At 37.8% G+C, this 24,624-nt stretch overlaps 1 protein-coding gene across 1 annotated transcript; it reads right to left on the bottom strand.

Moving 5' to 3' along the window:
- Positions 1–203: 203 nt before the first annotated feature.
- On the bottom strand, positions 204–24,528 carry LOC137394331 (serine-rich adhesin for platelets-like). The gene is given in 10 exon segments (XM_068081048.1): positions 204–628; positions 1,419–1,682; positions 2,210–2,975; positions 4,556–4,576; positions 5,445–6,013; positions 6,146–7,090; positions 7,354–10,741; positions 12,725–14,482; positions 15,885–15,997; positions 24,420–24,528. Coding segments are annotated over 10 exon segments (8,358 nt in total).
- Between the last annotated feature and the right edge of the window lie 96 nt (positions 24,529–24,624).

The following is a 24,624-nucleotide window of genomic DNA, read 5'->3' as shown; positions in this document are numbered from 1 at the left end:
TAAACATGGACTACGCATAGGAAAACAAGGAGGATATAATAAAGCATGTTTCTGTCACAATTATTGCAGAAGGCTAAACTGAATGTTCAATGATAAACATTATACCCAAAACATACAGTAGAATCAAAAAGGAAAGATGCAAACACTGGTAGTGGTATTGAAGTTACCAATTTTGACACAAAAGATTACTCATAAAATAGCTACTAGGAAGAAACTTCATTTATGCAGGTAAAGATTATAGTTTGTAAATGCTGTATGTCAGGGTGATTTGGTTTTTCACAGTGTATGATGTGAAGTATATCCAAAGATTTGGTGTAACAGTCAAGCGCTTGCTCATGGTCACCTAGTGAGTAGTATACTGAACCTATGTTGCTGTAGCTAGTAGCATTAGTAGTATGATTAGCCTCAGCACCATATATAGCTTTACTCATATTCATTGATTTAGTGTGATATTCTAGTGCTTGTCCATAGTCACCTAGTGAGTTGTATACTGAACCTATGTTGTTGTAGCTAGTAGCAATATCAGTATGGTTAGTCTCAGCACCATATATAGCTTTATCCATATCCAATGACTTGGTGTAATATTCTAGTGCTTGTCCATAGTCACCTAGTGAGTTGTATACTGAACCTATGTTGTTGTAGCTAGTAGCAATATCAGTATGGTTAGTCTCAGCACCATATATAGCTTTAAGTATATCCAATGACTTGGTGTGATATTCTAGTGCTTGTACATAGTCACCTAGTGAGTTGTATACTAAACCAATGTTGTTGTAGCTAGTAGCAATAGCAGTATGATTAGTCTCAGCACCATATATAGCTTTACGCACATCCAGTGACTTGGTGTAATATTCTAGTGCTTGTCCATAGTCCCTAGTGAGTTGTATACTGAAACTATGTGGCTGTAGCTAGTAGCAATATCAGTATGATTAGCCTCAGCACCATATATAGCTTTATCCATATCCAATGACTTGGTGTAATATTCTAGTGCTTGTCCATAGTCACATGGTGAGTTGTATACTGAACCTATGTTGTTGTAGCTAGTAGCAATATCAATATGGTTAGTCTCAGCACCATATATAGCTTTACGCATATCCAATGACTTGGTGTGATATTCTAGTGTTTGTCCATAGTCACCTAGTGAGTCGTATACTGAACCTATGCTGTTGTAGCTAGTAGCAATAGCAGTATGATTAGTCTCAGCACCATATATAACTTTATCCATATCCAATGACTTGGTGTAATATTCTAGTGCTTGTCCATAGTCACCTAGTGAGTCGTATACTGAACCTATGTTGCTGTAGCTAGTAGCGATATCAGTATGATTAGCCCCGCACCATATATAACTTTCCACATATCCAATGACTTGGTGTGATATTCTAGTGCTTGTCCGTAGTTACTTAGTGAGTTGTATACTGAACCTATGTTGCTGTAGCTAGAAGCAATATCAGTATGGTTAGTCTCAGCACCATATACAGCTTTCTGCATATCCAATGACTTGGTGTGATATTCTAGTGCTTATACATAGTCACCTAGTGAGTCGTGTACTGAACCTATGTTGTTGTAGCTAGTAGCAATATCAGTATGATTAGCCTCAGCACCATATATAGCTTTACACATATCCAATGACTTGGTGTGATATTCTAGTGCTTGTACATAGTCACCTAGTGAGTCGTATACTGAACCTATGTTGCTGTAGCTAGTAGCAATATCAGTATGGTTAGTCTCAGCACCATATATAGCTTTCTTCATATCCAATGACTTGGTGTGATATTCTAGTGCTTGTCCATAGTCACCTAGCGAGTCGTGTACTGAACCTATGTTGCCGTAGCTAGTAGCAATATCAGTATGGTTAGTCTCAGCACCATATATAGCTTTCTTCATATCCAATGACTTGGTGTGATATTCTAGTGCTTGTACATAGTCACCTAGTGAGTCGTGTACTGAACCTATGTTGTCGTAGCTAGTAGCAATAGCAGTATGGTTAGTCTCAGCACCATATATAGCTTTACGCATATCCAATGACTTGGTGTGATATTCTAGTGCTTGTCCATAGTCACCTAGTGAGCCGTGTACTAAACCGATGTTGCTGTAGCTAGTAGCAATATCAGTATGGTTAGTCTCAGCACCATATATAGCTTTACGCATATCCAGTGACTTGGTATAATATTCTAGTGCTTGTCCATAGTCCCTAGTGAGTTGTATACTGAACCCATGTGGCTGTAGCTAGTAGCAATATCAGTATGATTAGCCTCAGCACCATATATAGCTTTATCCATATCCAATGATTTGGTGTGATATTCTAGTGCTTGTCCATAGTCCCCTAGTGAGTGGTACACTGAACCAATGTTGTTGTAGCTAGTAGCGATATCAGTATGATTAGCCTCAGCACCATATATAGCTTTACGCATATCCAATGACTTGGTGTGATATTCTAGTGCTTGTCCATAGTCCCCTAGTGAGTGGTACACTGAACCAATGTTGTTGTAGCTAGTAGCGATATCAGTATGATTAGCCTCAGCACCATATATAGCTTTACTCATATTCATTGATTTAGTGTGATATTCTAGTGCTTGTCCATAGTCACCTAGTGAGTTGTATACTGAACCTATGTTGTTGTAGCTAGTAGCAATATCAGTATGGTTAGTCTCAGCACCATATATAGCTTTATCCATATCCAATGACTTGGTGTAATATTCTAGTGCTTGTCCATAGTCACCTAGTGAGTTGTATACTGAACCTATGTTGTTGTAGCTAGTAGCAATATCAGTATGGTTAGTCTCAGCACCATATATAGCTTTAAGTATATCCAATGACTTGGTGTGATATTCTAGTGCTTGTACATAGTCACCTAGTGAGTTGTATACTAAACCAATGTTGTTGTAGCTAGTAGCAATAGCAGTATGATTAGTCTCAGCACCATATATAGCTTTACGCACATCCAGTGACTTGGTGTAATATTCTAGTGCTTGTCCATAGTCCCTAGTGAGTTGTATACTGAAACTATGTGGCTGTAGCTAGTAGCAATATCAGTATGATTAGCCTCAGCACCATATATAGCTTTATCCATATCCAATGACTTGGTGTAATATTCTAGTGCTTGTCCATAGTCACATGGTGAGTTGTATACTGAACCTATGTTGTTGTAGCTAGTAGCAATATCAATATGGTTAGTCTCAGCACCATATATAGCTTTACGCATATCCAATGACTTGGTGTGATATTCTAGTGTTTGTCCATAGTCACCTAGTGAGTCGTATACTGAACCTATGCTGTTGTAGCTAGTAGCAATAGCAGTATGATTAGTCTCAGCACCATATATAACTTTATCCATATCCAATGACTTGGTGTAATATTCTAGTGCTTGTCCATAGTCACCTAGTGAGTCGTATACTGAACCTATGTTGCTGTAGCTAGTAGCGATATCAGTATGATTAGCCCCGCACCATATATAACTTTCCACATATCCAATGACTTGGTGTGATATTCTAGTGCTTGTCCGTAGTTACTTAGTGAGTTGTATACTGAACCTATGTTGCTGTAGCTAGAAGCAATATCAGTATGGTTAGTCTCAGCACCATATACAGCTTTCTGCATATCCAATGACTTGGTGTGATATTCTAGTGCTTATACATAGTCACCTAGTGAGTCGTGTACTGAACCTATGTTGTTGTAGCTAGTAGCAATATCAGTATGATTAGCCTCAGCACCATATATAGCTTTACACATATCCAATGACTTGGTGTGATATTCTAGTGCTTGTACATAGTCACCTAGTGAGTCGTATACTGAACCTATGTTGCTGTAGCTAGTAGCAATATCAGTATGGTTAGTCTCAGCACCATATATAGCTTTCTTCATATCCAATGACTTGGTGTGATATTCTAGTGCTTGTCCATAGTCACCTAGCGAGTCGTGTACTGAACCTATGTTGCCGTAGCTAGTAGCAATATCAGTATGGTTAGTCTCAGCACCATATATAGCTTTCTTCATATCCAATGACTTGGTGTGATATTCTAGTGCTTGTACATAGTCACCTAGTGAGTCGTGTACTGAACCTATGTTGTCGTAGCTAGTAGCAATAGCAGTATGGTTAGTCTCAGCACCATATATAGCTTTACGCATATCCAATGACTTGGTGTGATATTCTAGTGCTTGTCCATAGTCACCTAGTGAGCCGTGTACTAAACCGATGTTGCTGTAGCTAGTAGCAATATCAGTATGGTTAGTCTCAGCACCATATATAGCTTTACGCATATCCAGTGACTTGGTATAATATTCTAGTGCTTGTCCATAGTCCCTAGTGAGTTGTATACTGAACCCATGTGGCTGTAGCTAGTAGCAATATCAGTATGATTAGCCTCAGCACCATATATAGCTTTATCCATATCCAATGATTTGGTGTGATATTCTAGTGCTTGTCCATAGTCCCCTAGTGAGTGGTAAACTGAACCAATGTTGTTGTAGCTAGTAGCGATATCAGTATGATTAGCCTCAGCACCATATATAGCTTTACGCATATCCAATGACTTGGTGTGATATTCTAGTGCTTGTCCATAGTCACCTTGTGAGTCGTATACTGAACCTATGTTGTTGTAGTTCGTAGCAATACTAGTATGATTAGCCTCAGCACCATATATAGCTTTACACATATCCAATGACTTGGTGTGATATTCTAGTGCTTGTACATAGTCACCTAGTGAGTTGTATGCTGAACCAATGTTGCCGTAGCTAGTAGCAATGGCAGTATGGTTAGTCTCAGCACCATATATGTCTTTAAGCATATCCAATGACTTGTTGTGATATTCTAGTGCTTGTCCATAGTCACCTAGTGAGTTGTATACTAAACCTATGTTGTTGTAGTCTGTTGCAATACTAGTATGATTAGCCTCAGCACCATATATAGCTTTACACATATCCAATGACTTGGTGTGATATTCTAGTGCTTGTCCATAGCCACCTAATGAGTTGTATACTGAACCTATGTTAAAGTAGCTAGTAGCAATACCAGTATGATTAGCCTCAGCACCATATATAGCTTTACGCATATCCAATGACTTGGAGCAATATTCTAGTGCTTGTTTATAGTTACCTAGTGAGTGGTATACTGAAGCTATGTTGCAGTAGCTAGTAGCAGTATCAGTATGATTAGCCTCAGCACCATATATAGCTTTACACATATCCAATGACTTGGTGTGATATTCTAGTGCTTGTACATAGTCACCTAATGATTCGTATACTGAACCTATGTTGCTGTAGCTAGTAGCAAAAGCAGTATGGTTAGTCTCAGCACCATATAAAGCTTTATGCATATCTAATGACTTGGTGTGATATTTTAATGCTTGCCAATAGTCACCTAGTGAGTTGTATACTGAACCTATGGTGCTGTAGCTAGTAGCAATACTAGTATGATTCGCCTCAGCACCATATATAGCTTTGCACATTACCAATGACTTGGTGTGATATTCTAGTGCTTGTCCATAGCCACCTAATGAGTTGTATACTGAACCTATGTTAAAGTAGCTAGTAGCAATACCAGTATGATTAGCCTCAGCACCATATATAGCTTTACGCATATCCAATGACTTGGAGCAATATTCTAGTGCTTGTTTATAGTTACCTAGTGAGTGGTATACTGAAGCTATGTTGCAGTAGCTAGTAGCAGTATCAGTATGATTAGCCTCAGCACCATATATAGCTTTACGCATATCCAATGACTTGGTGTAATATTCTAGTGCTTGTCCATCGTCACCTAATGAGTAGTATACTGAACCTATGTTGCTGTAGCTAGTAGCAATATCAGTATGATTAGCCTCAGCACCATATATAGCTTTACGCATATCCAGTGACTTGGTGTAATATTCTAGTGCTGATCCGTAGTCCCCTAGTGAGTTGTATACTGAACCTATGTTGTTGTAGCTAGTAGCAATAGCAGTATGGTTAGTCTCAGCACCATATATAGCTTTCTTCATATCCAATGACTTTGTGTGACAGTCTAGTGCTTGTCCATAGTCACCTAGTGAGTCGTGTACTGAACCTATGTTGCCGTAGCTATTAGCAATAGCAATATGGTTAGTCTCAGCACCATATATAGCTTTCGTCATATCCAATGATTTTGTGTGACAGTCTAGTGCTTGTCCATAGTCACCTAGTGAGTCGTATACTGAACCTATGTTGCTGTAGCTAGTAGCAATAGCAGTATGGTTAGTCTCAGCACCATATATAGCTTTCTTCATATCCAATGACTTGGTGTAAAATTCTAGTGCTTGTCCATAGTCCCCTAGTGAGTGGTATACTAAACCTATGTTGTTGTAGCTAGTAGCAATAGCAGTATGATTAGCCTCAGCACCATATATAGCTTTACACATATCCAATGACTTGGTGTGATATTCTAGTGCCTGTACATAGTCACCTAGTGAGCCGTGTACTGAACCGATGTTGCTGTAGTTAGTAGCAATACTAGTATGATTAGCCTCAGCACCATATATAGCTTTACACATATCCAATGACTTGGTGTGATATTCTAGTGCTTGTCCATAGTCACCTTGTGAGTAGTATACTAAACCTATGTTGCTGTAGCTAGTAGCAATGGCAGTATGGTTAGTCTCAGCACCATATATAGCTTTCTTCATATCCAATGACTTTGTGTGACAGTCTAGTGCTTGTCCATAGTCACCTAGTGAGTCGTGTACTGAACCTATGTTGTTGTAGCTAGTAGCAATATCAGTATGATTAGCCTCAGCACCATATATAGCTTTACACATATCCAATGACTTGGTGTGATATTCTAGTGCTTGTACATAGTCACCTAGTGAGTCGTATACTGAACCTATGTTGCTGTAGCTAGTAGCAATATCAGTATGGTTAGTCTCAGCACCATATATAGCTTTCTTCATATCCAATGACTTGGTGTGATATTCTAGTGCTTGTCCATAGTCACCTAGCGAGTCGTGTACTGAACCTATGTTGCCGTAGCTAGTAGCAATATCAGTATGGTTAGTCTCAGCACCATATATAGCTTTCTTCATATCCAATGACTTGGTGTGATATTCTAGTGCTTGTACATAGTCACCTAGTGAGTCGTGTACTGAACCTATGTTGTCGTAGCTAGTAGCAATAGCAGTATGGTTAGTCTCAGCACCATATATAGCTTTACGCATATCCAATGACTTGGTGTGATATTCTAGTGCTTGTCCATAGTCACCTAGTGAGCCGTGTACTAAACCGATGTTGCTGTAGCTAGTAGCAATATCAGTATGGTTAGTCTCAGCACCATATATAGCTTTACGCATATCCAGTGACTTGGTATAATATTCTAGTGCTTGTCCATAGTCCCTAGTGAGTTGTATACTGAACCCATGTGGCTGTAGCTAGTAGCAATATCAGTATGATTAGCCTCAGCACCATATATAGCTTTATCCATATCCAATGATTTGGTGTGATATTCTAGTGCTTGTCCATAGTCCCCTAGTGAGTGGTAAACTGAACCAATGTTGTTGTAGCTAGTAGCGATATCAGTATGATTAGCCTCAGCACCATATATAGCTTTACGCATATCCAATGACTTGGTGTGATATTCTAGTGCTTGTCCATAGTCACCTTGTGAGTCGTATACTGAACCTATGTTGTTGTAGTTCGTAGCAATACTAGTATGATTAGCCTCAGCACCATATATAGCTTTACACATATCCAATGACTTGGTGTGATATTCTAGTGCTTGTACATAGTCACCTAGTGAGTTGTATGCTGAACCAATGTTGCCGTAGCTAGTAGCAATGGCAGTATGGTTAGTCTCAGCACCATATATGTCTTTAAGCATATCCAATGACTTGTTGTGATATTCTAGTGCTTGTCCATAGTCACCTAGTGAGTTGTATACTAAACCTATGTTGTTGTAGTCTGTTGCAATACTAGTATGATTAGCCTCAGCACCATATATAGCTTTACACATATCCAATGACTTGGTGTGATATTCTAGTGCTTGTCCATAGCCACCTAATGAGTTGTATACTGAACCTATGTTAAAGTAGCTAGTAGCAATACCAGTATGATTAGCCTCAGCACCATATATAGCTTTACGCATATCCAATGACTTGGAGCAATATTCTAGTGCTTGTTTATAGTTACCTAGTGAGTGGTATACTGAAGCTATGTTGCAGTAGCTAGTAGCAGTATCAGTATGATTAGCCTCAGCACCATATATAGCTTTACACATATCCAATGACTTGGTGTGATATTCTAGTGCTTGTACATAGTCACCTAATGATTCGTATACTGAACCTATGTTGCTGTAGCTAGTAGCAAAAGCAGTATGGTTAGTCTCAGCACCATATAAAGCTTTATGCATATCTAATGACTTGGTGTGATATTTTAATGCTTGCCAATAGTCACCTAGTGAGTTGTATACTGAACCTATGGTGCTGTAGCTAGTAGCAATACTAGTATGATTCGCCTCAGCACCATATATAGCTTTGCACATTACCAATGACTTGGTGTGATATTCTAGTGCTTGTCCATAGCCACCTAATGAGTTGTATACTGAACCTATGTTAAAGTAGCTAGTAGCAATACCAGTATGATTAGCCTCAGCACCATATATAGCTTTACGCATATCCAATGACTTGGAGCAATATTCTAGTGCTTGTTTATAGTTACCTAGTGAGTGGTATACTGAAGCTATGTTGCAGTAGCTAGTAGCAGTATCAGTATGATTAGCCTCAGCACCATATATAGCTTTACGCATATCCAATGACTTGGTGTAATATTCTAGTGCTTGTCCATCGTCACCTAATGAGTAGTATACTGAACCTATGTTGCTGTAGCTAGTAGCAATATCAGTATGATTAGCCTCAGCACCATATATAGCTTTACGCATATCCAGTGACTTGGTGTAATATTCTAGTGCTGATCCGTAGTCCCCTAGTGAGTTGTATACTGAACCTATGTTGTTGTAGCTAGTAGCAATAGCAGTATGGTTAGTCTCAGCACCATATATAGCTTTCTTCATATCCAATGACTTTGTGTGACAGTCTAGTGCTTGTCCATAGTCACCTAGTGAGTCGTGTACTGAACCTATGTTGCCGTAGCTATTAGCAATAGCAATATGGTTAGTCTCAGCACCATATATAGCTTTCGTCATATCCAATGATTTTGTGTGACAGTCTAGTGCTTGTCCATAGTCACCTAGTGAGTCGTATACTGAACCTATGTTGCTGTAGCTAGTAGCAATAGCAGTATGGTTAGTCTCAGCACCATATATAGCTTTCTTCATATCCAATGACTTGGTGTAAAATTCTAGTGCTTGTCCATAGTCCCCTAGTGAGTGGTATACTAAACCTATGTTGTTGTAGCTAGTAGCAATAGCAGTATGATTAGCCTCAGCACCATATATAGCTTTACACATATCCAATGACTTGGTGTGATATTCTAGTGCCTGTACATAGTCACCTAGTGAGCCGTGTACTGAACCGATGTTGCTGTAGTTAGTAGCAATACTAGTATGATTAGCCTCAGCACCATATATAGCTTTACACATATCCAATGACTTGGTGTGATATTCTAGTGCTTGTCCATAGTCACCTTGTGAGTAGTATACTAAACCTATGTTGCTGTAGCTAGTAGCAATGGCAGTATGGTTAGTCTCAGCACCATATATAGCTTTCTTCATATCCAATGACTTTGTGTGACAGTCTAGTGCTTGTCCATAGTCACCTAGTGAGTCGTGTACTGAACCTATGTTGCCGTAGCTATTAGCAATAGCAATATGGTTAGTCTCAGCACCATATATAGCTTTCGTCATATCCAATGACTTTGTGTGACAGTCTAGTGCTTGTCCATAGTCACCTAGTGAGTCGTATACTGAACCTATGTTGCTGTAGCTAGTAGCAATAGCAGTATGGTTAGTCTCAGCACCATATATAGCTTTCTTCATATCCAATGACTTGGTGTAAAATTCTAGTGCTTGTCCATAGTCACCTAGTGAGTGGTATACTAAACCTATGTTGTTGTAGCTAGTAGCAATAACAGTATGATTAGCCTCAGCACCATATATAGCTTTACACATATCCAATGACTTGGTGTGATATTCTAGTGCTTGTCCATAGTCACCTTGTGAGTAGTATACTAAACCTATGTTGTTGTAGCTAGTAGCAATAACAGTATGATTAGCCTCAGCACCATATATAGCTTTACACATATCCAATGACTTGGTGTAAAATTCTAGTGCTTGTCCATAGTCACCTAGTGAGTGGTATACTAAACCTATGTTGTTGTAGCTAGTAGCAATAACAGTATGATTAGCCTCAGCACCATATATAGCTTTATCCATATCCAACGACTTGGTGTGATATTCTAGTGCTTGTCCATAGTCACCTAGTGAGTAGTATACTGAACCTATGTTGTTGTAGCTAGTAGCAATATCAGTATGATTAGCCTCAGCACCATATATAGCTTTACACATATCCAATGACTTGGTGTGATATTCTAGTGCATGTACATAGTCACCTAGTGATTCGTATACTGAACCAATGTTGTTGTAGTCTACAGCGAGGTCATAATGAACAGTTTCACCGTACAGGGTTTCGTCCATCTTCAATGCTTTTGTATGGTATTCAAATGCCTTCTCATATTCACTCAGACCAAAGTACACTAAACCAATGTTTCTGTATGCCTCTGACGTATCTCTGTTGTCATCAGTCTCCTCGAACAAGTCTCTGCTATCTGATGACTCCATGTCTTTCTCAGCCTGAGACAGATATCAGATGTCTTTATAGGAAATTCATGACCAACCATTGTATACTTTAACGTGTTCTTAGTTTTAGGGAAATGCAGTATGGCATAGCTTGTCACCAATATATAAATTTCTAACTCCCATGATTGGAGTGCCAAGAACAATACCCACACTAAGTAACTCAACTTAGGCACTCTACCTATACTATATTATTATCTATATATTACGATGATAGCAAAAAAGCTTGCTGCGTGCCACACTCTTCAGCAATATTTTTTATAAAAAAGTTGTGATTTTGTGCTTCCATTTGTCTGTCAAAGCATTGGTCACAGGTTGAGATAAAAGATTGTTATAAGTTGGTCTTGAACCCACAACATTCAGATTATTAGACTGACACTCTAACACATGAGCTGATCAACCATTTTCTGGTGTTCAAGATTAACTGTGCAAATAGTTATTCCAAGTGATTGATTGGCTCACCTGCTGTTCATTGACTCACTCGCAGAAATACGTTTAGGTCGATATTTACAACAATTCTGTCATGTATCTTTACCAGGAAATTAAAAGATTTATCCATGATTTTTTGCTGCTTTGTGAGTAAAGGAAAATTTATGCAACTGGTTCATTTCTGGCACCATAATAACCTATTTTCCTAAATTTATTGCCACAAATTTTAGGCAGATCTGATAACACTGCAATATGTGATCGCTGTTTTTTTGTATAAGTACAAAAGCAAGTCATCATGCTAGCTTTTTAATTATTTATATAGAATGAACAATATTCACAAGCATCTATAAAGCTTATAAATAAGCTTATTGTCTGTTGGAAGACAAACCATAAAGCTAGTGCATAGTACATATTATTAGTCAATAAAATATACACAGTGATATAGAAGTCTTCCAAAAACATGAGCACGTGGCAACATGGAACTGCAATGGGGTTTTCACTTTGGCGCGCCTCAAGTAGCTACTTGTGTTACTTATTACTTAACATTGCTGATAGATTTTTCATCAAAGTAGTTATAAAACGGCAGATTTTTGTACTTTGAGTCGAGTCGCTTTGCTTATTGCAAATAGAGTTCAAATCTATTCCTATATGGTGACAGTAAGGAGTCAATTCGGACTGGTAAGATACTTCGAACCAATCGGATGCCAGAGGAACTAAAAGATATAAGAGAATCAGTTATTTCCATTTCCTTAGTGAAGTGAGCATTAAGGCTTGCTCAAGCAAACATATTAACTTGACCACCCATCTCTGGGTAATAGTGAAAATAATGTTTTTACAACTTTTACAACAATGACAAATAAATCGTTTTAATCGTTCACCCTGAACATAGACAAACAAGGAAGGCAGCAAGGAGAGTTAGCCAGATCATAACAAACAAACAAAGACTGCTCTGAGCGGAGTATTTGATTTTTTCCACAGTGTTCATCACTCTTCAAGGGTGTATAAAAATTGGAGCAAAAGTCAACATAGGTTTCTCTCTGTGGTGTTTAAGGTCAACCAAATACTAACATAAGTTGTTGATAGTCTGTGTTGAATAGTGTTAGTTACACAACAGATACATAACCATGAAATCTTTAAAGGTCTGTATTATTACTATATTTTTTATATTTCACTCGACTCATTTCCTTAGTAATTTATCATTTCTTAATGGACACGTGTTGTTACACGTAAATAATTTTTTTAACAGTTCTGACTGCTTTGTGCTATCACAACTACTTTTTCCCAATCTTTCAATCAATCAATCTTTCTGAGGCAAATATCTCTCATGAGCAATAGAAAAAAAAATAAAATAAAACATTAAAGAAATTGAATTTCAAAAAAGAAATTTAAAACCAAAAAAACAAACAGAGCCTGAGTTGCCAAATGTTATAAATGAAAAATCATTTTATCAAGAGAGAAAGCATTTCAAAGATTCATCTTGAAACTTAAAATCTCCAAACACTTTAAATGTTTAAAGTGATGTGAAATTTATACCAACACATAAACACTCACATCTCTAAGTAGTTCTTGAGCTTTAATGTAATCTCCTATTTCTTTACTGCAGTGTGCTGCCAACAGCTTCCAAAGACCATGCGGCCCTTTCTGTGTGAAGATGAAATAATTGAAGAAATGAACTGCTGAGTTATACTTTTTTGTGTAGTATAAGAGGTAGGCACAAAGTTCAGCTCGTTTTTGTGAAATATCTTTGCGGTCAAGGAAGTCGCTTGTTTGTGGTGTGGTTTGACTGATGATCTCCCACAGCACGTCGTCGCTGTCACTGTCAAGTGGCTGATCTATAGATTTACTGACTGCCTTTTTAGCCGATTCGTACTGTCCAGTAAAATAAAGTACTTTAGCTAGCAACCAATGATTTTCAAGAGAAACTGTTATTCTTTTTGGTAGCAAAGATAGGTCAACAGGAGTTGCTACTTGAGGCATTGCAGAGCTAACAAATTGTTTGATTTGTACAAGTAAGTAGCCCATTAGTACAAACAAGTGTGCGGGAACAGTGTAGACTCTATCTTGCCTTCCTTTATGGTACTTGTCTATTTGCACATCATTTGTCTGAGAGTTTGACTTGAGATAGGCAGAAGTTCGTAAGTAAATGGCAGTTGCTACAAGAATATTTAGGTACTTTTGATTCTCTGTTGACAAGATTTCAAGCTGCTGCTTTTCTCTCCATATCTCCCATGGGTGTTTAGACTGTAATCCTAGACACATCTTCATGTTGTTTGCTAGTAGAGTCGGGTAACGGAAAATCTTCTCTTTTACCCTGACATTCAAATTATTTGGCGGTTGAAATTTGACAAAGTCTGGCAAAAATGAAAACGTTTCTATATCCATTTGAAATGAATCGAGGCGCTTTTGTTGAACATCTTTTTTTCCATTCAGCACAGATTTTTCATAATGTTCTCTTGCTGTAATAAACTGATCATAGACCTGGCTACTATCATGCGTTTCTCCATTAGAGAGAATGACTACAGTAGAAGAGAACATGTCCGATTTGTCTCCTGGAAATCCATCAAATTTAGCCTCAGCTTCTTGTCGATAGAGATCCATCAAGCTGTCAACTGTAAGGATCATATTGTGACCTTCTTTTCTGCCATTACCCGTCGGAATATTGCCAGAATGTTTAGTTATTCCATCTATTCTGTAACCAGTTGTGAATTGTTTCATTTGACTATCAAAATGTTCATTGCATTTGAGTTCCTTGATATCAAATCCTTTGAGCGGACTCTCTCCCAGATTCCCTATCCTGAAGTAAGTGTCAACAGCTAATTTTTCAAAGTAGTCTGATTTTTTCTCCACGATGATGGCATATTCTAAATCAGAGTAGGGAGTTGCTTCTCCTTTGGCAATTGATCCTAGCCCTATCACTGCAAATTGGCATGGCGGATATTTTCCTCCTTGTATTAGTATATCAACACTATCTTGGAGAATTTTTCTCGACACCTTGACGAGTCCATCAGTACATGTTCTACTTGCTTTAAATAGTTTTTGACAGAATTCTTTAGCACTTTTTAAACTTCGTTCACTGAATAGCTCATCAGTGTCTAAAGCCTTAACTAAGTTGTCTAAACCAGCAAAGTTCTTTCTAGTTTCTTCTCTGTAGTTTGTCAGAAGTAGTTTGTGGTCATTGGTTAACTGTTGATGCTGATCATAGCTGAGAGGATGGTTTCCTTTGTACCAGCTTTTTTCTATTTCATATACAAGTCTACGTCTTGCTGGAGTTAAGTCTTGTGCGAGGCAGAAGTTTGCTAGCCCGTGAGCCTAAAGATTGTAAATTATTAATAGCACAATACTAAAAATTCTGTGTTTTGTAGCCTTAGGTAAATCTTAATCATATTTTTGTTTTCAGTTAAATGTCTTCAACCAGTATCAACACTGTGACATCGCCTCACATTAGTTGCTATGATATTATACTGTTATGCGAGCAAACATAATAAAAAAAATTTATGGTAATTTTCAAAACGGACAATTAAAGACTTGATAATATCACATGTTATAGCAGCCATCTATAAATTCAGTTGCAGAATTTAAAGAACTTCAAAGGTGTCCTACAGAATGTTCGTTCTTAGCAATGAGCAGTTGTAAAGGAGTGTTCATAATTTTCCTGTTTCAAGCCATAGCTACAACGAAGAGAATCAATATACCTTCTAAAGCCTAAAGATTGTAAATAATTAATAGCAAAACAATAAGAATTCTGTGTTTCATAGCCTTAGGTAGGACTCAATCTGACTTCTGTTTTCAACAATGGTACTTTAATCCCTGTCAACACTGCAACATGAAATTTCAAGTACATTTCAATCGTACTTATGTTTTCAGCAAAATTGTTTCAACCAGTATCAATACTGTGCCATCACCTCAAAATTGCTGCTATGACATTTTACTGTCATGCGAGAAAACATAATAAACAAAGTTATGGTAATTTTCAAAACGGACAATTAAAGACTTGATAATATCACATGTCATAGCAACCATCTATAATTTCAGTTGCAGAGTTTAAAGAACTTCAAGGGTGTCTTAGAGAATGTCTGTTTTAAGCAATTGAGCTGTTATACAGGAGTGCTAATAATTTCACTGTTTTAAACCACAGCTACAGCAATGAGAATCAATAAACTTTCTACATTATTATAAGAATTTGACTCAGTAATAATATTTTAAAGTCTCAAATAAATAACGTTATAATCATTCACCTAGTAAATTGTTAGATGCTAGTAATCTGTAGAGTCAATGACACAATATACAATAAAATTCAACTCTAGCCCCATTTATTACATGTTAAATTTGTACCACAATTGGCTTCATTAAAAGTTTAAAAATCTTTATTTTTCCATCTTCATTGGACAAAATACAATATGGTTATGTTTTAAGTTGCGATCTATACTAAATTTTATATTTTGTTATAACCTCCATTTAAAAAATAATTGTTTGAATTACCTTTAAACTAATATATTACGTTCAGGAATAAAGATTGAATATTTTGTAAAATCACAACTTTTCAAGTTCCGTGGTACTAAAGTTAGCTGTATAAATAAATAGCCTTTACTCACGAATAACAATTAAATTATGTTACAGTCATTGTATGTATGACTCACCATCTTAGTGTGCTTAGTCTCCTTGTAAACATTTTACATTTCACTCTAGTTGATCTGAAATATTGTAAACTTACCTGCAGATAGTGTCTCCAATTGCCAGACTGTTCTGCCTTCTCTTTGTAAGACCTAGCTAACCATTCTATGTAAAAGAGCACATCCATTAGGGACTCGGTATTTTCTTCTTTCTCTAAAATAGTCAGAGATTATAGATGTAAATAAAAACACAGTTTTTGTTGTCTAGTAATGAAAACATATATTTTTATTGTTAGATATTCTGTCTGTGTAAGTACGCCCATTTAGTGTTGGAGCAGTTGACAGTAACAGCAGTAGCGCGATGTTTCAATATGGCAAGGTATACGATTGTGTTCCAATATAACACGGTGCAGGATTATGTGTAAAGGAATTTGCTGGCCTTTACTTGGCACGATCTAGACTAATACATAGAGAGAAGAGAGTGCGTGTAATTTCGTTCAGCTTTTTATTAGCGATGGAAGTTTCACTAGCCGAGGAGTGTAAGGCTATTTGCTCTGCTCAACTAAGTGAGCATGCTCCTTTATATGTAATAATACCAGCCGTTCCGGCTAATGGCAGACGGTAAGAACACCGGCAAACAAGGTGAATAAACACAATCGCTAATGCGTTGGCATGGTTATAATACAGTGATAAACGAAGACATAATAGTGATATAGCATACGAACAAATTAATAACGATATAATAAAAATATCAACACAGCATGCACGATATATATATATAAATATCTAGGTAGGTTAGATTGCTTTTAAGACAACATCTAATATCTAACAAATACCACCTGTGCACCCTCATTTGTTTCTTCATCTGTAGTGCTTATGCTCTATATTCAGATAGTATTTGATTGAGTTGGTAACAGTGCTTATTTTACTGTTAAATGATTTATTGGTTTATTAGTGTAATGATTAGATTGAAATAAGTATTGTAAGCAACATGGACGGATGCTTACTGCTAAGAATGAATGGGAGTTTAGTGTAAAAAAATAAATTCTGCAGCAGTCCATCTGCCTGCCTGCCTATTTAACAGTATTACAAGCACTGTTTCCAACTCAATAAAATACTATCTGACTCTTGAGCATAAGCATTATACAGATGAAGAAACAAATGAGGGTGCACAGGTGGTATTTGTTAGATAGTAGATGTTGTCTTAAAAGCAATCTAACCTACCTCTATGCACCTCTCTCTTACTTCATCCTACATACCAGCGGTCTTAAACACAATCACTATACACTCACTGGTTTACCATGAAGTCTCCGTCTCTCTGAATAATTTCTACTGTAATGTTAGCTACTTCATCTATTGACACTTTATATTACATTACAAACATCAGGTGGGTGTCATCTACCCACAGGTGTCTAGTACTTACATCATTTAAGCAATAGCCTACTTCATAACATTCTCATCAGAGAGAAAGGTCTATCGGACCTGAAATTAGCCTGTGAGGCAGAAACCTTCACAGTATAGTCAGAGGCACTGTCTTGCACTCCTTACATAGATAATATATAAATTATGTTATTGAAGCAATTATTTGTATAGAATTTAAGTTTGCGTCAAGTGTTAGTGGGAGACAACGGCTTTCAGACTTGTGAACCAGCAAATTAAACACCGGGCATTCAGATGAAAGCCTGGCGTTAAATTTGAAAATTTGGCCCATATATTTGGCTTTCATCTTATGAAAGCCAAATAGATGAGCAAGAATGCAAGATCTAAGCCGAGGCATACAAATCAGAACAATAAGCTATGCACAAGCCCAATCTGAGATGTAGAGAATAGAAACTATGTTGGTACTAATGAAGACACAAGAGATCTATTATCCGTGAAGAGCTAATGGAATGGTTCACAAGCTAATGAAACTTACACAGCACCTAAAGTGAAGTAAAAACATTAGTTTTATTTGAGCGCCCAGACCTCAGTGGACTCCCACTTGAAATTCTGTCTGTTTCACTGACTCAACCAATGATAAGGCAAACTATACCCTACAAATATCATATTACTATATTTTCATTCAAAATTTGTGTAGATTTTTAACTGACACTTTTTTATTATCCGTATCAATTTAAAATTAATTATAATTAGTTGAATAGCCATATTATAGATAAATATATAGATAAGTAGTCAATACTTCCCCTGCTATTGATATTATGTACATGTAAGTCCGAGCAGTAAAGTAAAAGTATAGGTTCCTGAATATAAATCACTGTGACTATGTCAACCTCTACAACAGAGTACTGTAGATAACCATATGGTACTTTCAAACCAGATAAATATGTTATAATATCTGGTATTCTCAGTATTTCATGATCCTTCTATGAAGGTCACCTCAAACTCATTTTAGAGACATCAATATATAAAGTATCAAAAGGAACAAACAAGCTGCAAAGGACGGATGCTAGGTTGTTAGCACAAAATCCAGATCAAATACTGTATATTAATTAGTGGTACACTGAATAGAACCAGAGAATAATCAACCAAAACATCCCACCTCTTTACTGAAGCAAACACTTGCGCATGACTAGAGCAGAAAGACCAGCTGTCTTTTTATCAAAAAAAAAAACTGTCTTTTATGGAGTTCACCTTAACCTTCATAGAACATCGTGGTACAGCAAAATTAGAAACCTTTAATACTTACCAGGCAGTCTTTAACCTTAGTCACTTGTATAGAAGGATGGTGGAACTTTGGTGAGATCAGCAAATGGCATATCAACTTTAGTCAGGTTTGTAGATGAGAGCAAACGTCACTCATAAATGATCTTTTTAAGATATTATATACCGTATAACTTCTCATTCAGTGTAGAAGTGCTAGAACTCCAAGCTGTAACACTCGTAGCTAATGCAATGGCTTCGGGGACACAAGCTATTGCTAACACAAAGGTTTTTTGTTAATATCAATGCAGCCAGTCTCATTACAGCATGGCCTGTTGGCAACCAATCATTTAACAGGTAACAATGTAGACCTGAGCGTATAAACATCAGTTTTATACTAAAATAATAGTTTAGCTCTATTCACTTCCTTGAGTGGTACATCTAAGTTTAGCCTACAATCAGTTACTTTATTATCAACTAGACCAATGTCTAGCATTACACAAGTAATAAAAAGGTTTTTGTATAGAAAATTAATTTTAATAAACATATACAACATTTACCATTTTAAATGAAGGAGTTTTTTTATTTCTGTGTGCAATATAAGTTTAATTCGGTTTATGCTACATATAAATATATTTATATGCCTATAAATATTTATATTCTATATATATGTAGAATATGGAGGCTTCCTGAGCAGCTACTTTTTCAGAGCCTTCTAACATGGCTTTTATATTGATATGAGCCTCCTGATTAGAAAAAAATATATATATATATCGCCATATAAATATCCCAATACATATATATTCCTATGTAGATATCCCAATACGTATATATACCTATATACATATCGCAATATATATCCGTATATAAATAGCCTTATATATATATATATATATATATATATATATATATATCTATAGCTATATATATATAGCTATATATAGATATATATGCCTTCTAACATGCCTTTTATATTGATATGAGCATCCTGATTAGAATATATACATATATATATATATTATATATATATATATATATATATATATATATATATATATATATACCTTATATATATATATATATAAGGTATCGGGACCGTGATCATTAGGTCCTCGGTTCAAACCCCAACAACTGCACTTTTCTGGTGGTCCTTAGACAAGACCTTTGCTTGTATAACGTCTACAACCTCTATGATGAGTGCAATAACCAAAGCCATGCCGGCTCGGACGTCGCCCGGTCAAACAAGGTCCGCGCTGCCTGTAGCTAAACCAGGACAAGGCAGTGAAAAATGGGCTACTGGTTTAAAACGGATGAAATGGACTCGGACTGATAACACGGACCTCATGCAGTGCTACTTTATGAGTGAACCTCAAAAGTTGGGCTACATGGGAAGGATGCGTCAACTGTGGATAAACATGTGCCCTGAATTGCCACTAACCGCTAAGCAACTTGTAGCTCAGAGGAGTAACATAATCAAGCGGCACCTCATATCACAACTTGAGGTAGATGAAATTAGGGAAAAGTTCACCCAAGTAACCTCAACCAACGAGGAGTGCATATCAACACACACTGTCATGGATACACGATCATGTGTTGACTCACGGGCTGAAGAGGACATGCACTTGGACCTTGACCCAAGGGTGAAAGAGCTTGCGGAAAATATCATCAACAAGATGTCAGCTGCTAATGATTATGGAAGCAGGGTACCACTACGAAGAGTTAGCAAGGCCATACCTAAGAAGCTGTTAGAAGACATTAACATGGCACTGGAGTCGATCTCAACTGGATCAATCAGTGAGACTAATGCCTTAATCTACAGTACAGCAACCGTCATCTTGGAGGAGATGGATATTAAGCCAATGCCAACAAGGCTTCAAGCCATTCCATCCTGGCAGCTGAGGCTACAAAATAAGATCAAGGACTTGCGCAAGAAAGTTAGTAGGCTCAGTGAGAGATCTAACCACAGTTTGGAGCGTCCAAAAAGGGAAGCCACAATAGAAGCTCTAGAATCTGCCAAACAGCGGCTAGTAGCACTCTCGGCACGACTGAAGTGGTACACCAAAGAGCGAGATAACAAGAGAATGAACAAACTGTTCATCAATAATCCATCTAGAGTGTATTCCCAGTTCAAAGGTGAACTGCAGAGGCCAATGTCTGAGCCTCCCCGATCTAGCACTTCAAAGTTCTGGAAGGACATCTGGGAGAAAGAGACCACTCATAACACCACTGCAAATTGGCTGAAGAGGCTTAAAGAGAACCAACAACACACTGTGGCTCAGCAAGGACTCACCATCAGCAAAGATGACATTAAGTGCAGAGTGCAGCGTATGAAAAACTGGGCAGCACCTGGCCATGACATGATTCAAGCCTTCTGGTTAAAGAAATTGACATCACTTCACACTAGAATGGCTAAGCAGATGGAATACCTAATAGAACAAGGTGACCATCCAGAATGGCTGACCAAAGGACGAACTGTGCTTCTGATAAAAGATCCAAAGCAGGGGCCGATTCCCAAAAACTATCGACCAATAACGTGCTTGCCCACCACTTGGAAACTGCTCTCAGGAATAGTTGCAGACAAACTGGAAGAGCACATGAGTCACTATATGACCAGTGCTCAGAAAGGAATTGGGCGCAACACCCGAGGAGCTAAACATCAGTTACTGGTGGATCGGACGGTCTGTCAAGACAGCAGGAGAAGGCAAACCAATCTTGTCATGGCTTGGATTGACTACAGAAAGGCCTATGACTCAATTCCCCATAGTTGGATACTTGAGTGCCTCAGCATGTACAATGTTCACCCTGCTCTTGTGGCATTCATCAAGATGTCAATGACCAAATGGAAGACGGAACTGGAGGCTAATGGCAAAAAGCTGGCGAGTGTACAAATTAAGCGAGGCATCTATCAAGGTGACTCCTTATCACCGCTGCTCTTCTGCATATGCCTAAACCCTCTAAGCAATATGCTGGAGGAGACTCAATATGGGTACCAGTTTAAGAGTGGCACCAAGATAAACCACCTCTTCTACATGGATGACATCAAGCTGTACGCTAACAAAGAAAGGGACATTGATTCGCTAATACACCTCACTCAGGTATACAGCAAGGACATCGGAATGACCTTCGGTATTGAGAAATGTGGAAGGCTAATTCTTAAGAAAGGCCATTCTATGCTCACAGATGGCCTAAGAATGCCAAATGGTACCATCAAAGATATAGAAGAAGGGTACAAGTACTTGGGGATTATGCAAAGCAACATCAACCACGAAGCCGAGGTACGTCACAAAGCCATTATCGAATACAAGAAACGCCTTCGGCAGGTCTTACGGAGCCAGCTCAATGCCAAGAACCAAATCATGGCAATAAATACCTACGCACTGCCAGTAATAAGATATCCAGCAGGCATAATAAAGTGGACTGAGGAAGCCATCAAAGAAACAGATATAGCAACTCGTAAACTGCTGACCATGCATGGAGCACTCCACCCAAAATCTGATACTATTAGATTGTATCTTGATAGGAAAGATGGCGGTAGGGGGCTCAAAAGTGTACAGCAGACAGTGAAAGAGGAGGAGCGAAGCATCAAAGCATATGCAGCCTCCATGGCCATCTCAGATAATTTGCTAGCTGAATTTCAATCGGCTGCTCTCACAACAGACCTATGCCCTGATGATGAGGAAATTGACTGGCATACGAAACCTCTTCATGGTGCTTACCACCAACAAATATCTAAGGTTGGCGATCTTCACCAGACATATATGTGGCTGAACAAAGGAAACCTAACGGCCAATACAGAGTCGCTAATCATGGCAGCCCAGGAGCAAGTGCTCCCAACAAGGCAACTCTAAACGAAAATCTATCACACTAGAGACGATCCTAGATGCAGACTGTGCAAAGATGCACCTGAGACCATCCAACACATCGTCAGTGGATGCAGACAGCTAGCAGGGAACGCATACACTGAGCGGCATAATCATGTCGCAGGTATTGTGTATAGAAGTCTATGTGATGAGTATGGCCTTAATAAACCACAACACTGGTGGGAAGCTCCTGGTAAGGTCAATGAAAATGACCGCGCTAAGATCCTCTGGGACTTCTACATCCAAACTGACAAGCATGTCCTAGCAAACCAACCAGATATAGTGGTGGTAGACAAGGAGAACAAGAGGGCTACTATAATAGATATAGCAGTACCCAATGACTACAATGTAGCCAGCAAAGAAAAAGAAAAGGTAGAAAAATATCTCCCTCTTGGAGAAGAAATTGAAAAATGCTGGAATGTAAGAACAACCGTAATCCCAGTAGTGATTGGGGCACTGGGCGCAATAACACCGGCGCATAAAATGTGGCTTGCCCAAATACCAACAACAATCAACTCAGGTGAGTTGCAGAAAAGTGCGTTATTGGGAACAGCTAAGATCTTGAGACGAGTGCTCAAACTCCCAGGTCTCTGGTAGGAGACCCGAGTTAGAGCAGAATTTACCACCCGTACGGGGTATCCGGGGTGAGGAAACAATTTTTTTTTATAGATATATATACATAGCTATAGCTACATATACATGTATATACATTCTGTATACTCTATATGAAAACCTCTTTGATCACTATGCCGTTATAGCTCAGTGGTAGAGCTTCCGAATAAGAAACTTATTGATGAAATCGTGGTATTTGTCGCAAGTTCAATATTTATCATAATAACCTTATATAGATATCCCAATATATATCCCTATATAAATAGCCTTATATATCCCTATATATATAGCATTTTGGTGAAGTCTGGGCATATCCTTTCCTTCTATAAGTTCAAGTGTGCGCGCTGAGGCCTGCATATTTTAACCAATCACCATTAAAGATTTGACAGGTGTAATAAGTATGCCCACATTTATTTTATATTTTAGGAAGGCAGCGGTGTGACAAAGTGGTTAGTGTGGCTTGTCTGCAAGACTGGTGTTTCCGTATAACTGGATATATACTATACATATACTCTCAGAGATACATCTCTGAGAGACATCCGTGTCACTGTACCTGAGCCATTGAGTAACAAACAAACACTTATATATGATATACTAATATAATAATATATAACCAACACTTATATTCATATATTTTGATAGCGAGCCATTGCATGAGCCGTAAGCCTTTAGAGGTACACTTGCTGGAATCTGTAGGCTAGCTGTAAGACAGAAAGCTAGAAATCAGTAACTTTGGTAAAACTACTTTAATCTTCTGAGTAGATAAATCAAAAAGGCTTTGCTGTGAACTATGCACCAAGCCACCATTGGTGAATAAGCATTGATGCATTTATACCGCAGGTGGTTGAATAATAATAAATTGTGTAACATGAAAGTGAACTAAGCTAATATATATACATTAAGACATACTATTGCTGAGGAACTGCCGCCAACCTTTTACTGCTATCCAATAGACCAACCGCTTGATCGAGTAGAGAGGTATAGATATATTTATATAAATAAATACAGTAGGTACTCCTACAGCGTAAATAATTCATTCCGGGAACGCTTACCTTATAGGGACTTTACGATATAAGAATAGTAAGATACATGGAATATGCATAATCCGTTCCAAGATCTTTCCAAACTCACGCCTCTGGCTAAACAAAAAGGAAAAACTTGACACCACTCCATTAATTTGTGGGCTGTACCGTAACTGCAGTATTATTGGTTTGCATCGACAGCTATTCTCATATTTCTGATCAATCTCTCTATTATTATAGACCATGATTGTGGTAATTTTTACAGTAATTTGATAGGGATCGCATACCTTCGACGATCGTTTACAATTATTTGCTTATTTTTTTGAACAGCAAAGTATATTCTGCGAAGTAAAACTGATAACAAATATTTTATACACCTACATGTACAATATAGCAAAGCAAAAAATATGTTTACTATGAAAAGCAGTACTAACTGTTTGTTGTCTATCTGTACCCAGGGGTCAAGTTTAGGATAAAACAGAACCGTCGATGATACTCCAACTCGTCACATTCCAATCGGTAGATCGACGCTGTAACTCCTGCACCAATCGATCGCCTTTGTGTTTAGGAACAATTGCGCAGCTATTCTGTTCTCTTTTCTGCTGACACATCTGACGATCTATCATGAGGAACTAGAATGTTGTAAAAGTTGCAAGTATACTAAATGTAGTTATAACACTTTACGCAACTCATTTTTTTTCGGAAAA

The sequence above is a fragment of the Watersipora subatra genome, chromosome 4 (assembly GCF_963576615.1).
Source record: "Watersipora subatra chromosome 4, tzWatSuba1.1, whole genome shotgun sequence".
In the NCBI taxonomy this organism is placed as follows: domain Eukaryota; kingdom Metazoa; phylum Bryozoa; class Gymnolaemata; order Cheilostomatida; family Watersiporidae; genus Watersipora; species Watersipora subatra.
Note: the sequence above shows the minus strand (reverse complement) of the source record. Positions and strands in the feature narration are given on the sequence as shown.